Source organism: Protomyctophum bolini (genome assembly GCF_963924005.1).
Source record: "Protomyctophum bolini genome assembly, chromosome: 15".
Taxonomy (NCBI): domain Eukaryota; kingdom Metazoa; phylum Chordata; class Actinopteri; order Myctophiformes; family Myctophidae; genus Protomyctophum; species Protomyctophum bolini.
In genome coordinates, this window is record NC_137876.1 from 22,885,472 (window position 1) to 22,900,229 (window position 14,758).

The following is a 14,758-nucleotide window of genomic DNA, read 5'->3' on the forward strand; positions in this document are numbered from 1 at the left end:
AGGCCATCTGAGGCCCATTGTTACTACAGTAACAAGGGACGAGTAACACTGGCAGAAAGGAAGCCTTCGCCGATGCCTGGCATTCAGGATTGCCAGGGGTAAACGTTTCCTTTTCCCCTTACCACGGCCGGGCGTGGATTGGCTTTTTAATTGCCTTTTCTCAGCAGGAGGAGACGTCATCCAGATATATATATATATACAAATTAAGGACAATGACTTATTGTGTGAGATTGTAGCTTCTCTGAGGAGTCTTAACTTTAAAACGGCTGTAAAAACAAGCACTCTATGTGCCCGTGTGAAATATACACACACTTGCCGTGATTATTATTATTTTTTTTTTAATTTTTCATGTGTTTATGAGGTGACAGTACTTCATTAGACTCCTTGGTGTGGTTGTTATGTGCAATGATGTCTTCCCTTTGTAGTTAGGGTTTCTTCCTGGAGGCTATAACCTTGCCAGTCAAACGTACCAATGTAAAAAACAGTGATATAGTCATTATAGTGACAATCACAATATCATCCTCCCCCCTAACCCCTCCCCCTTTAACATACAACAACAACTGTGATTGCGGCTTCAGTTCAGGAAAAGAATCTTCATCCACATAACAATAATACTTGATGGTCATGTTTTAGGATGGGAAAAAAAATCACGGCACTCCATCTTTAATATCTGTGAAACAGAAGCGTTGGCGGCAAATTATACAACAGCTCTGTCTCACCTCACTGAGCCCTAGAAGCAACCAAACATTACAACACACAGTCTGAGTGATGCAACTATTTTATAACTACCTTTACTGTAGAACATGCTAGTATTTTATGTTCTCGGTTCCTCTATAGAATCAACAAGTGTTCAGACAAATGATGAGCTGTGCAAATACAGTCCGTCTCTTCCCCAATAGTAAAAAAAAAAAGTCAAGCACAGTTGCTGACTTAATAGAATGTTCGACCTCTGGGTGTAACGCAAAAATATATAAATATATAGAGCTTCGCAGCCCCGCCCCCTCCCGGGGACCAGAAGTTTATTCCCCGTAAATGTTCCTCGTAGACTTTTCTAAAAGTATTTATATAAAAGACGTTTCCACCGCGGACAAAGCTGTGGCTGAGTTGTGGCGACAAATGACAGTAAACACAATGTTTTGGGCCGATTTGCAAGAAGAACAACATGGCAGGATACAACACATTTTGCTTTGTTTTTCTTCTTACAAATTATTTGATCAGCGAAAAACATTGCGTTTATTGTTCACAACTCCAGTTGGCTTTGTCCGTGGCATAGTCGTCTTTAAATAAATACTTTTTGAAAAGTCTATGAAGAAAAGGAATGAGAAATTCACTTCTGGTTCTAGCCTCGTCATGAAATGGGACGGGACTGCAACGCTCTATACATACTACTATACTATATATATTGGTGTTACACTAAAAACTTAGCTTCCCATCATGCACCTGTAACCAGTTGTAGTTCACACTAGTGTGAAGCTCTCAACAGTGCCATTTCAGGTCGGTACATGGAGACCGTACATACATACAGTCAGACAGACACGCATAGCTGTACATAGGAGACGGTGTGCCACGGCTTTAAAAAGAAAAGAGCGAGGCAACAGGTAGGCATCACAATGTATAGCTGTAACAACAACACTGCCTTGAACACATCGGTTTTAATGTCGCTTTCCCAGACATCATTATTGTGTTGTCCTTCTAGTGGAAAACAAGACAAACCACTCGGTGCATTGCAACACCTATAACTCCTGCTCTATGCACCTGGCTGTTGAAAGTGCTTGACGAGATAGTGGACACGGTCGGGTAATTCCCAGTGCAGAATTATGTGGAGAGTGGAGGGTGAGTGGGCCGTTGCTAGGGCTACTATCAGCAAAGGCCTGTATCCTCATGACCTTAACCACTTAAACAATACATTGCATTAGAGCCTGTAGATTTGCTTTTTTAAATGCTATTCTTTTGAAAATATGTGTCTATGACGTAGGGATGTGAATTATCGATGAATGCATTGATAGTTAATTGATAGGTTATCGATCGATTAACCGGTTAGTTGATAAGCAGCGTTTTTGTAATTTTTTTTGGAGAATCTTAATTTCCCTCAATGTCTAACATACAAATCTACATTTTGCTATACAGAAATAATACAAAAAGCATATTATATTATTTAATAAAATATTTATTTGCCCATTGATGATACAGGGCCAGGCAATGGCAGATTTGTATGATGCGTTCCTCTGCAACACGCGCGCGACCGCGTAGCATTGCATTCACAGAAAACCACCCAATGATAGAACCGCATAATTTTCGATTAATTACAATTATTTATCTGTTAACGACTAACGACTAATTTCATAACGGTGAATAATCGATTAACGATTAACTATTAACATCCCTATAAAGGCAAAAATAGGGATGCCAGCCAGTGACTGGTTAATAAGGATTTGACTGACATGGTTATCAGCATGCTTCAACTCTAATTCCGTCCATTAAACGATCTACAAGATCACAACGCATAGTAGATTGTAGATCAAAAGATTGTTATACATTAATTTAAAAACTTTCTGCATATGGAGTACATTCTTCTTTTGGTACTTCAAAAGTATTTTATTTATAAAAAATACCTTTACAGAGTTTTTCTACATTAAAAAATGGATACTTTCACTTAACCCATTTTGGGCGGGAACCCCTTTTGCCTTAGCTATTGAAAAATAGCAGATCTACAAGCTCATAGCGCGCCACCGAGTGGCGCGCTACGAGCTTGTAGGGTCTGCTATTTTTTTGAAAAATCGAAGAACCACGAAGACATTTTTAGAAACTGATCTCAGGTCAAAATGGGTTAAGTAAAAGAAAGAACGCGAGTACTTTTCCCACCACTAGTAATGGTTCTGCACTCGCTCCTGCTGCGGTCACGAGCGCACAACTCAAATGGGTTGGTTATCCGCTGCCCAGGCCCGGGGTGACGACAGGCCTGGCGACTCAGGCAAATATAGGCTAGGTAGTCATTCCTGGCTGGCCAGGTGGAGAGAGCCTGCTAAGACAGCCTGCTGTATAGCACAACGCAACAGCAGAGGACCATTCTGGAATTTCCTGTATAACTAGACAGAGCCAGCTTGTCTATACGGCAGAAAAGTGGGGTGTGTGTGTGTGTGTGTGTGTGTGTGTGTGTGTGTGTGTGTGTGTGTGTGCGTGCGTGCAGGATGGATGAGTGGGAACATGTCGATAGGGCAGATATCGAAGTCATGTAGAGAGCCAGGTTAACCCCAGGGCGCGCGCGCAGACGCACACACACACACACACACACACACACACACACACACACACACACACACACACACACACACACAGTCACACACACGTTGAGAAAGATGCAAAACACTGGGGAAAATCCCAATCCCTGTGTTGTTTAGCGCTAAGTGGAGCTCTGGACAAGTCTAGACCAGAAAAATGATACATTACACACAAAAGAAGGGGGCAGATGGGCAGACAAATGGTATAGGAAGGAATAGCAGGTAAAGGAGAAAGAAGAAAAGGGGCAATTATAGATAAATGTTCACAGGTGCCTTTGAGCATATACTGTAGTGTACACATACGCGCACACGCACACACACACACACACACACACGCACACACACTTGTCGCTGCCCCAGCATGGGGGCCAATAATGTGTATAACATTTGTTACTTCATGTCCCATAGCCTCTGTCCAGACTGCTTACTGTGTGTGACCGGAACATGAAAGTCCACATGAGGCCGACGTGAGGTTTAGTGTCTCCAGATGTGAGACGCTGCCGCGCAGAAAGCCCAGAGCCTCCCCTTGATCTGGCTCGGGTGGATTAATGAAACGCAAAAAAGGGGTTGTGACGGCTGAAAGGTCGTTCAGAAAAGAGCAGGGGAGGTCACCCCCCCCCCCCCCCCCCCCCCCCTAGAAATAAAATAAAAATCTCAAACAGCTCCCCTGTGTAAATAATACCGTACAGAATAAACATAGAGCATGCATTCTGAAAGAAAGATGAGCTTCATTTGACTTCTAGTCCTCCTTGCATGTTAAAAAAAAGAGAACAAGCAAATACATGCAATCGCTAATAATACCGTCTACGCCGGGTGGGCATGTCAAGCAAAGAGATGTTTATGCAACATATACACAGTTAGGTGCGTAGTAGTGAGTCACTCGAAAATAGGGGGGGGGGGGGGGGGGGGGGGAGAGAAAGACCGCAGTGATGCAATAGAACATCTAACTACGCAGGAGCCCCCCACCCCCACCCCCCCCCACCTCCCCATCCTGCCTGTGTCATTTCCCCCTATACTCCTCCTGACCTGATGCTTTCCCAGCAGCTCGTGGGCAGCCAATCCCAGTTGTATTCCTGTCATAGGCTTTTGGGTATTCCTGGGAACAGGAATCCGCCCACTCTCATAGTAAATGCGACCTGGTCGCAATAAAGGGAATTTTAAAAGTAAGTAGAGGCACGACCTAGAAGTGGTTGGAAAGGGAGGTGTGCTAACAATTCATTTAAATCAGTCGTCGGCCCGGTCCGACTGTGGCCGCCAGGTCAAGGAAGGTGTGTGTGTGTGTGTGTGTGTGTGTGTGTGTGTGTGTGTGTGTGTGTGTGTGTGTGAGACAAGTTCACACTGGGACACAAACACGCAGAATGGAAGGGAAACATGAAACAAATAATTTAGTCTAATCTAATCTAGGTATCTCTCTCTCTGCGCTGCAAGGTTGGCGTGGTGAGCGGAGAAGGAGCAGGGTGAGGTCAAAACAACAGATAAAAGATACTGTACGCAAACATAATTTACTGGTTATTTCTCATTTACCAAAAGAGATGTGTCTCAATAGCCTGTCCTCTCTTGCACAACATGCCTTCTGCATGTCCACGCCTCAAACACGCTTATTAACACAAACACACGCACGCACAAATGCACACTCACACACAATATGTTGATTTTGTGTGTGATTTTATGAATGCTATTTTATTTATAATTTTGACATTTTTAACCCTAGCCCCAAAGCCAGAGTTAAAACGTTTTTATTTATTTTTTATTTTTGAGTGGTGTAACCACTCCAACAAACAGCAATGTCCGTGTCCGCCTATGTGTTCAACTATGTATGTGTTAATGAGCACGAGTATGACTATTAGTACCAGTAGGGGCGCTGTTGTGCCAGAAAGAGAGATAGTGCTGTACTGTTGCCTGCTAATGAGAGAGAGAGAGAGAGAGAGAGAGGAGGGGATATTGTTGTTCCATGTTGGCGGCCAAATACATTATAATTCCGGGGGTTCTTGACATGAAATAGTTTAAGAACGACTGACGTAGGTTTTTCAGAAAACTGTCATGATTTAGAAGACATTTTGTAGAATCCTTCTCAAGTCTAAATGGGTTAAGTACTGTGCGCCGGTGTTGAACGAGAACGAGGGAAAGTGTCCTTGCAACGTCTATTTCTCAAATTCTGCCAGCTGTACATGTGTGGCCCTGCACAAAAGTAATAGAAGTACACACACAATGACAGACAGACGCACAGTCTTGGCCACTCCCATTTATACTCCGTGTAGCCAACGGCATGCACTGTAGCCTTTCTTCACATTGCCAGACTGTCTCTTTCATCACTCCTATACACTGATATTCAATACTATTATGCTTTGAAGGTTAACCCATTATAAGACCTGAGGCCGATTCTACAAATGCTTTAGAAATCAGTAGGTCTGAAATATTTTCGTGCCAAGGACCCCCCCCCAAAAAAATGATATTGTATTGCCAGGGACCCCGCCACCCCAGAAGCGAAGATGTGTGTTAAAATAATGAAAAACGTACACTTTAAGATTCTTCTTTCTTCCAGCGCGGCACGAAGTGACCCTCTGTGAGCTTATATCAGAGTTTAAAATACTGTAGGGTGCATTTTGCATCCCAAAACGCAGTTTATAGTTAAGGGACGCAATAAAACAATGACCTCTGCATCCACGGGATGCACTGCTGTACTGTTTTTTATTCTAGTTTATTTTGCTAGCTTTAGTTATAATAACCTTCTTCTGTTTTCTACATGAATATAACCACATTATAACCATATACAATGAAATGGGAGTAATGCTGCAATTTGTAAAAAAAATAATAATAATAACGTTGTTGAAGTGGGACTTATGTCCCTGGGACTCATCTAAAAGACCATCCCTGCAACCCGGGACTCATTACATTGAAAACCTATTTACATCACTGATATATACCTGCTATTTTTGAGAACCAATGTTCTAAACCATTGTTCTAAGGGTTTTCAGGAAAAAAAATACATTGCTATAATAGCTAAAATGACACAGATTCTTTCCCGATTTTAACTGGTTAACACACCCGCATATGCGTGGGGCTTTCAGCGGCAAAGATTTACATACAAGTAGGATGATTTCCAGTCACTGAAACGAAGTCGACTATAATAATGATCAGAATTAGAATAATGTTGCATTGCTGTGTACGGGGGAACTGGTGGAGGAAGTTGTCTCGAGTTCCCCACCATAGATAGGCCTTGTTCGACATGTGTGCAATGTGCATCACATGTGTGCCTTTGTTTAGCACATCGCTAAACCTTTCTGGATTAGAGAACAGCGATGGATGTCTCTTGTCTAAACAGAAACATGGATACACAAACCTGCAACGAGCCCCTTTGAGTAGAGGGCCAAAAACACAGAGCCAAACAGAGGAGGCTAATGATACCCTTAGCTGGCTATAAACAAGAGGAACATGTTGCTGAGACATGAGGAATTCAGCTAGGCACTGAGAGACGAGCTAAAATTAGACCGTGTGTTTACCACCTTCTGAGACAAGAAAATGGCTTGAAACCTGTTGCTTTTTTACCCCCAGTAACAATGCACTGAAATTCAAGCACTTTAGGGACTATTTATTGCCAAAGGTATTCACAGATGAATTTAGTTCGTTGTATTTTAGGGTGTATGCCTACGGTATATTTTTCTTACTCCAAGATTACACATTTTAGTGACTGAAATGTTTATTAAGCAAGCAGAGTATGTTAACTATACTTAAACCCCAGCACCCGCATGGTGGGGAAAGTTTATTAAGCAAGCAGAGTATGTTAACTATACTTAAACCCCAGCACCCGCATGGTGGGGAAAGTTAAACCAGAGTATGTTAACTATACTTAAACCCCAGCACCCGCATGGTGGGGAAAGTTAAACCAGAGTATGTTAACTATACTTAAACCCCAGCACCCGCATGGTGGGGAAAGTTAAACCAGAGTATGTTAACTATACTTAAACCCCAGCACCCGCATGGTGGGGAAAGTTAAACCAGAGTATGTTAACTATACTTAAACCCCAGCACCCGCATGGTGGGGAAAGTTAAACCAGAGTATGTTAACTATACTTAAACCCCAGCACCCGCATGGTGGGGAAAGTTAAACCAGAGTATGTTAACTATACTTAAACCCCAGCACCCGCATGGTGGGGAAAGTTAAACCAGAGTATGTTAACTATACTTAAACCCCAGCACCCGCATGGTGGGGAAAGTTAAACCAGAGTATGTTAACTATACTTAAACCCCAGCACCCGCATGGTGGGGAAAGTTAAACCAGAGTATGTTAACTATACTTAAACCCCAGCACCCGCATGGTGGGGAAAGTTAAACCAGAGTATGTTAACTATACTTAAACCCCAGCACCCGCATGGTGGGGAAAGTTAAACCAGAGTATGTTAACTATACTTAAACCCCAGCACCCGCATGGTGGGGAAAGTTAAACCAGAGTATGTTAACTATACTTAAACCCCAGCACCCGCATGGTGGGGAAAGTTAAACCAGAGTATGTTAACTATACTTAAACCCCAGCACCCGCATGGTGGGGAAAGTTAAACCAGAGTATGTTAACTATACTTAAACCCCAGCACCCGCATGGTGGGGAAAGTTAAACCAGAGTATGTTAACTATACTTAAACCCCAGCACCCGCATGGTGGGGAAAGTTAAACCAGAGTATGTTAACTATACTTAAACCCCAGCACCCGCATGGTGGGGAAAGTTTTCATGGAAAGTAGCAGATCGACAAGCTCACCAGCCCAGAGCTACTTTGCTATTTTCAGAGAAAGCTTTCCCCACAATGACAGAAAACCGACAATACACTAGTACAGAGCCCAGAGGTACTCCGGTCAACCAAATAGGGTTTCATTCAACAGTTGAATCTTGATGTGTAGGGCTGTCATGGTTACAAATTTAAGTTGACGATTAATTGTCACACAAATAATTGTGATTAACGATCACTGACACATTTAATGTTTCATATTTTTTCTTTCCAAAATATTTACAAAATAGCGGAAATAGTTACAACAAGCTTTCAACACACAAAGTGCCGTGTTGTAAGCTTGTAGATCTGCTGTTTCTGCAATTCTTGAAAAAGGTTTGAAAACGTATGGACATTTTTCAACATGGAAATTGCAAACAATTGACGATTATGCAAAAACAATTGCGATTAGGCGATTATGTAATAATTGCGACAGGCCCAGCGACGTGACGCATCGTGAGCTCTGATCTTTTCAAAAACAAAAGTATTTTTTATGAATTTTCTAAAAGCAATGTTTAAAGTGGTTAAATATTATTGGGTAGAGTTATTATTATGACTGCACTGTCCAAACCGGTCTGGGCTGTGTCGGTGATCAACAGGCTCATGAAAACACAGTATTCCATAGGGACTATAGGTTCATGCGTTTACACGTGGCTCCTTCCAAATTCACACCGTCACTCAACATTTTACTGTTGCTGGTAAAACGGAGCACTGTCACCCCCACATTTCCTGTGGTGTATGGTGGGGAAAAAAGTAAGGATTCTATTGGGAATGCACGTCTTTACAGAGTCGAGGGGATGGACTTACTGAAAATGTACGGGGGGGGGGGGGGATTACTTTAGGCCAGTGAGGGGGAGATCTCGCGGCGGGGTAGAGAGAACGAAAACGAGGGAGGATTATGAAGGCATGAGCAGAAAGACGGAGGAAGAATGCAAGCAATAGAATAAACAAACGGGGGGCTGCCATGCCAAGCGCTGGCTCAACCGAGGTACTTCCCCTTATGTGCACAGCTGGATTTACGAGACGGTGAGCAATAGTGCCCCTCCTGTCTCCCAGACTCTGACACAGGCAGGGGAATTTAACTTCCCTGTGCTAGGCCGCGTTAAAAATAGCATGGTGGACAACTGAGAGCGCTATAGTAGCCTAATAGCAACAACAACAATAGCACCTTGCCAAGGCCCAGAGTGCCTTGTCTGTCTGTCGCTCAGTGTCTCTGAAAAACATGTCCACGGTCTGGACTTTTCCACCCGTCTCCAAGCTAAGCCTGTACTTGGTTGTCAGAAACTTGACGCATGGTGCGTGTGGGTTGTGGGGTTGTCACTGTGAGTGTCAGTTAGAGCAGTGGTACTCAGCCTGTGGGTCTGACTGGAACCCCCAGGAGGGTCGCCACATGACTTTTCTCCCTTGTTCTTCTGTGGTACCCCAATAAAAAATAAAAATAAATCCACCATTTAAAGTTTGATGCACGGTCACGTCAACAACTGATTTCTCCATTGAAAAATCAATTGTTTCTCATCGAGGAACACAATCTAAAACCACATATTATACACACACAAAGACCCCAGGAAAGGGTTCTAAATCTTCTAAACGTCATTAACATTACATTACATTTAAAGTGTCTCTATAAGAGGTGCATGTCTAAAGTTGTGCAAAATAAACTATAAAGCATGTTTACTTTTGACCCAAGAAGCGCTTGTTTCACAACATTTCGGTGTCCATGGTCAGAAGTGTATATTACAGAGTGGACCATCTTATCTTCAGCTAAACGCTCTATGGAATAAACTTCAGTGGATTACAATCGTAACCTTGATCCGTGGGGATCCATAGTACTACTCATTAAAAGATACATAAATAACAAAATAACATGTTTTACAGATGGGCACAAACAAATACGCTTTTAGCTTCAGCCTACCGATCAACCAGAAAAATAAATGGTTATGATACTGTTGATCACCGATTATAAGATTATAATATATCGCTCTTTATCTCTATACAAAAACATTCTTAGCAAACTCCCTCATACTGGCATACGTTACGTAACTTGCTTGTAACCGAGTCATGACTTAAGTTTATTCTCTTCATTGTTGTTGACAAAAAAAATTATAATAATAATCACAGCAGGAAAGTTCCAGGTAAAGAGGGTTACACGACTGAAGATTTGCCACATGTCCTATGTATCTATGTTATCATGAAAAAGCAGGGGTGCCCACACATTTTAGGCTTGAGAGCTACTTTCCAAATGACCAGCTCAAACACATCTACTCACCAAAAAAAATATTATACCATTGCTGAAAATAGAGAGGGAAATGGAATTAGTAGGGGTTTTTTATGACTTTGTAATGATATACGTTTGTGCGATACACTCTTGAAAACAAAGTATTGCATTGTGGGTTTGAGCTTCCCTTTTTGATATCAAGTGAAGTCACCTTAATGCAGATGCCCCTTTTTTATTATATTTTTAGGGACATGTCATGTTGTGGTCTACCAGAAAAACCTGTGCCATCTACTGGTACAGGTAGATCAATGTTCCAATAGGAACGGGAGGAACTAAGTCTATACTGTAGGTAAGTAAGATGTAAAGGAATGCAAAATAACTACGTTATTGACCTCTCTCTCTCTCTCTCTCTCTCTCTCTCTCTCTCTCTCTCTGAGTTGCTTTGCTCTTGGCAATAGTGGATGTGGCTCTAATTCATCTCCCTCTTACTGCTAGCGTCAGTACACTGTACTTACTGTACTGTACAGTACACTGCATTTACGATCAGCAATTTGAAGCATCTGTCTGACGTTTTCAGACCACAAAATGGCATCACGTTGCACTGAAAACTGACAAAAACTCTAGTGTTAACAAGGGGGGGGGGATGACAGAAAACAAACCCAATGGCAAATTTGTTTCCTGCGCAATAGAGGACATAAATTAATTGTAAAACACCCACACGCCGCATTGGTGTGACAGGCTATGATAAAAGATTGCACTTAAAAGCTGCAATGAATGAAACATTATTGGAACCAATCTGTATGGTAGAGTACAGTGATGGAAGAAGTAAAATGAATAAAGTATCAATATGAACTGTAGAAAAGTGTCCTTACAGCACCAATAGAGTACTCATTATGCAGAAAGTCTACTTTCTCAGGTTTTCAAAAGTAGAAAAATAGCCGATCTACAAACATTGATTTTCAAATAGCCAGTGTATTATATAGGGCTGAAGTGGTTATGTAACTGTGGTAACTCTAAATTGTCAAATAACTGTAGTGGAGTACAGTACAATATTTGCCTCTGAGATGTAGTAAGTATTGAAAATTAGAAATATCCAGTAAAGTAAAATGACAAAAAGACTTCAAACTTGTACTTAAGTACATCATGTACTTAGTTACTTCCCACCACTGGTAGAGTAATACAAGTAGACGAGGCGGTCTCCCTTACCCTTCCTTGGAGAAATAGCAGACCGCAGAATGCCGTGACTGACTGGCCAATCAGAATCGAGCATCCAACCGAGCCGTGTGCAATAATAAAGACAATAGAACTCACCGGTAGTTCATCGGGTTCAGGTAGAAACTCGGCGTCCTCCCCGAAAATAAAGTCTGGCGGTAGCTCGGGATACCGAGTGTTGAATATGATGTCCCCTGCAACAGAACACACAGAGAGAGAGGAAAATAATTCACATTGGTGCCCTGCTGCGCTAGACAAGATCTGGTGGGAGGAAAAGGCATCTTGCACCCTCTGTTGAACAAGTATTGCAGTGGTTTTCAACCCTTTTCATATGAAGGTCCAGTATTTATTCTGCATTCGAGCCTGCACGGACAAGCTTTAGCCTCTCAGACCCAAAACGTAGAATATTCTGTTGCTGTATTGATGTTGGTACCATAGGAGAGATAGCGGGCAGCCATTGATCAAAATCACAATTCTTCTACATTCTCTAATTGTGTAGACCTCTTGCAAATTAAGTAATTAAGTATGTTTAACAATAATGTAACTTTTGAAACCAAATGGACCCATACGGGTCATATGGTTTCATGTCCCGCACTCAAGAGTTAAAGATCTATAAGGGTCCATTTGGTTACCACTGAAAACCACCTTTGAAGTATGGCACTCATAAACATATACATAAAATAAAGTGATTTCCATCTCCTCTATGCGATAGTTGCGCCATGATGGCAATGACATATGAAGCCAAAGAAGAGATGTGTGTACTTTGCTCTGCAGGGATCTAGGGAATATTTGTCAGTGGGTTCCCCAGTTAACTCATTTAGATTCTACAAATGTCTTCTAAATCCTGACAGTTTTCTGAAAAACGAAACCCATGTTTCCATGTCAGTGTTTCTCAAACATTTTCATGTCAAGGACCCCCAAGATTATATGTAATTGGCCGCCGACCCCCATCTGAAAATATGTTGTTCCAGGGACCCCCCCAGAAGCAAAGATTTGAGTTAAAAACGTTCACTGTGAAAGAATATTCAAAGATTTGAGTTAAAAACGTTCACTGTGAAAGAATATTCAAAGATTTGCCCCACATTTTCAGGAATTTTCAAAAATAGCAGACCTACAAGCTCGTAGCACGGCACTCTGTACCGTGCTACGAGCTTGTAGATCATAATGCTTAAAACACCAAAAGGGGTTCCCGCCCCAAAATGGGTTAAAGGAATGACAGTTACGAACCAAATGAACCCTTGCGGCTGTGTAATTCAAAAGAGTGTCAAATTGGAATGGAATGGACGGTTACAGCTCCATTTGGTTCCATTTATTCACTCAAGAGTTCAATTGACACCAAGGATTGTGGACTGGTGTCCTAGAGATAAATATTGTATCAAATCAAATGGTGGTCCAGTGACGTAATGCATCTCAAACTGGGGACAGTGGGGTTTAGGGCAGTGCTTCTCAAACGTTTTTCATGTCAAGGACCCCTAAATCGACATTTATTAGCCTGCGGACGCTCGTTTGAAAAGATGTGCCAGGGAACCCCATAAGAGAAGATTTGTATCACGGCTCTAGCAGTGATTCTCAACCATTATAATTTCATTATATTTGGACATGCATTAGTCTACGGACCCCCATTTAATGGCATTTTTATCTCTGGGAGACTGCATGGACCCCAAGTTGTATCGCAAAATCATTGTTAATTTAACTCTTGAGTGTGTAACGGGTCCGTTTGGTTCCATTTGTACACTCTCTGAATTACAGACCCATAAGGGTCCATTTGGTTCCTAACTATCATTTAGTTGGGGACCCCCTGGAACTCCCTCCCTCGAGGACCCCAGGGCACTTTGGGACAGTTTTACATGGCAAAACCAGAGGAGCTGCTTAATGGAACTGGCAAACAGTAATAGCCAGTGTGAGTGAGCACTGATGCAATAGTTAAAAATGAAATGGGCTCAGGCGAGGACAAGACAACACAACACACAGCCTATCACACGGTGTGCACTGTGCAGCTATAGAAATTAAGGCTGGTTCACGGTGTTCAAATGTTATGTATTATGTTACACAATGCTATTCCTGGCCATTCTAGGCTGTTCTGTTCTGCTTTTTTCTGCGATTGTGCCGGAGACATGAGCAAGAGGAGACAAACATATACACATATGGCAGTGTTTTTCCAGTGGGAAAGTGTCAAATGAGGAGAGGAGAGGAGAGGAGAGGAGAGGAGAGGAGAGGAGAGGAGAGGAGAGGAGAGGATGTGCTGTAAATCTGTTACAAAGGGCCTGGAAGCCAGTCAGACATGTGGGTCCAGTATACAGGCTCAACCCTACCCCAGGGGGAAGCTGTAAGGAAACGGAGAGGCCTTGGCATCAGGTTCTTTGTACACATGTTTTAACCTTACAAAGCAATCAGGCAGACAAACAACGGCAGAGCACTGGAGAACTGAATAATTGGTCAATAACAAGCTAATAAGAGAATAACAGCGAAGGGCACCAATCAGTGTGTAGCAGCAGCGCCGACCGCAGATGTAGTGAGGTGGAGTGAGTGGGGGGGCTTAGCCCAGTTCCCTGCCAGCGTGTGCCATGCTCTTGCACGCGATCGGCAGGCAGGTCCAGACACTGGCAAAGAAAGAAGGGGGGGGGGGATGGATGGGGGGGAGTGAAGGAAAAAAAAAACCTAAGGCCTTGCATCCTTGACTAAACAAACACTCTTCCTCAGGCTAAATCACAGGAAAGAACATCAACCAGTAAAATCAGAAGAAGCAATGCTGCATGCCATGCCAATGGCATTTTGTTCCTCATTCCCCTGCTAGGTCTGCTGCCAGTGCCACCGTTGGGTGAATGTTAAACATTCAAAACAAACATATCAATGACAAATAGAATGTTCAGTTTTTGAGGGGCGCTAGCCCCTCATATAAACAGCTACAGTGTAGATTCTGTCTTAACCCTATAAGACCCGGATATATTTCTACTTGCAAAAAAAGATATTTCAACCTTACTACTACTTTGTACTACTAGGACTTATGTTAAAATCATAGGTTCAAAATGGCACAGAGTCCAGAATTATTATTTTTTGTGTGAATTTCAGCCTCTGTGGGGGGTATTTATATGCAAATATCATGACCAATGCCATTGCAATGGCATTGCAATGAACATCAATGATGACGTTTAGGTGAAATTCATTAAAATAAAAATGTTACCGAAAAGCAACACTGGGTCTTACAGGGTTAACGCAAACATTAAATGCCATTGAACAATGAATGGAGAATTTACGTCATATTATGTGTCTGAGCAAATCGGCTCTCGGTATGTTGG

The 14,758-nt window shown here is 42.3% G+C and overlaps 1 protein-coding gene across 1 annotated transcript in view; it reads right to left on the bottom strand.

Moving 5' to 3' along the window:
- babam2 (BRISC and BRCA1 A complex member 2) overlaps positions 1 to 14,758 on the bottom strand; it is a 99,208-nt gene that overhangs the window by 74,884 nt on the left and 9,566 nt on the right. The window contains exon 4 of the mRNA XM_080783457.1: positions 11,562 to 11,656. Within this exon, the coding sequence (XP_080639583.1) occupies positions 11,562 to 11,656 (95 nt within the window). The remainder of the gene's footprint in view (positions 1 to 11,561; positions 11,657 to 14,758) is intronic.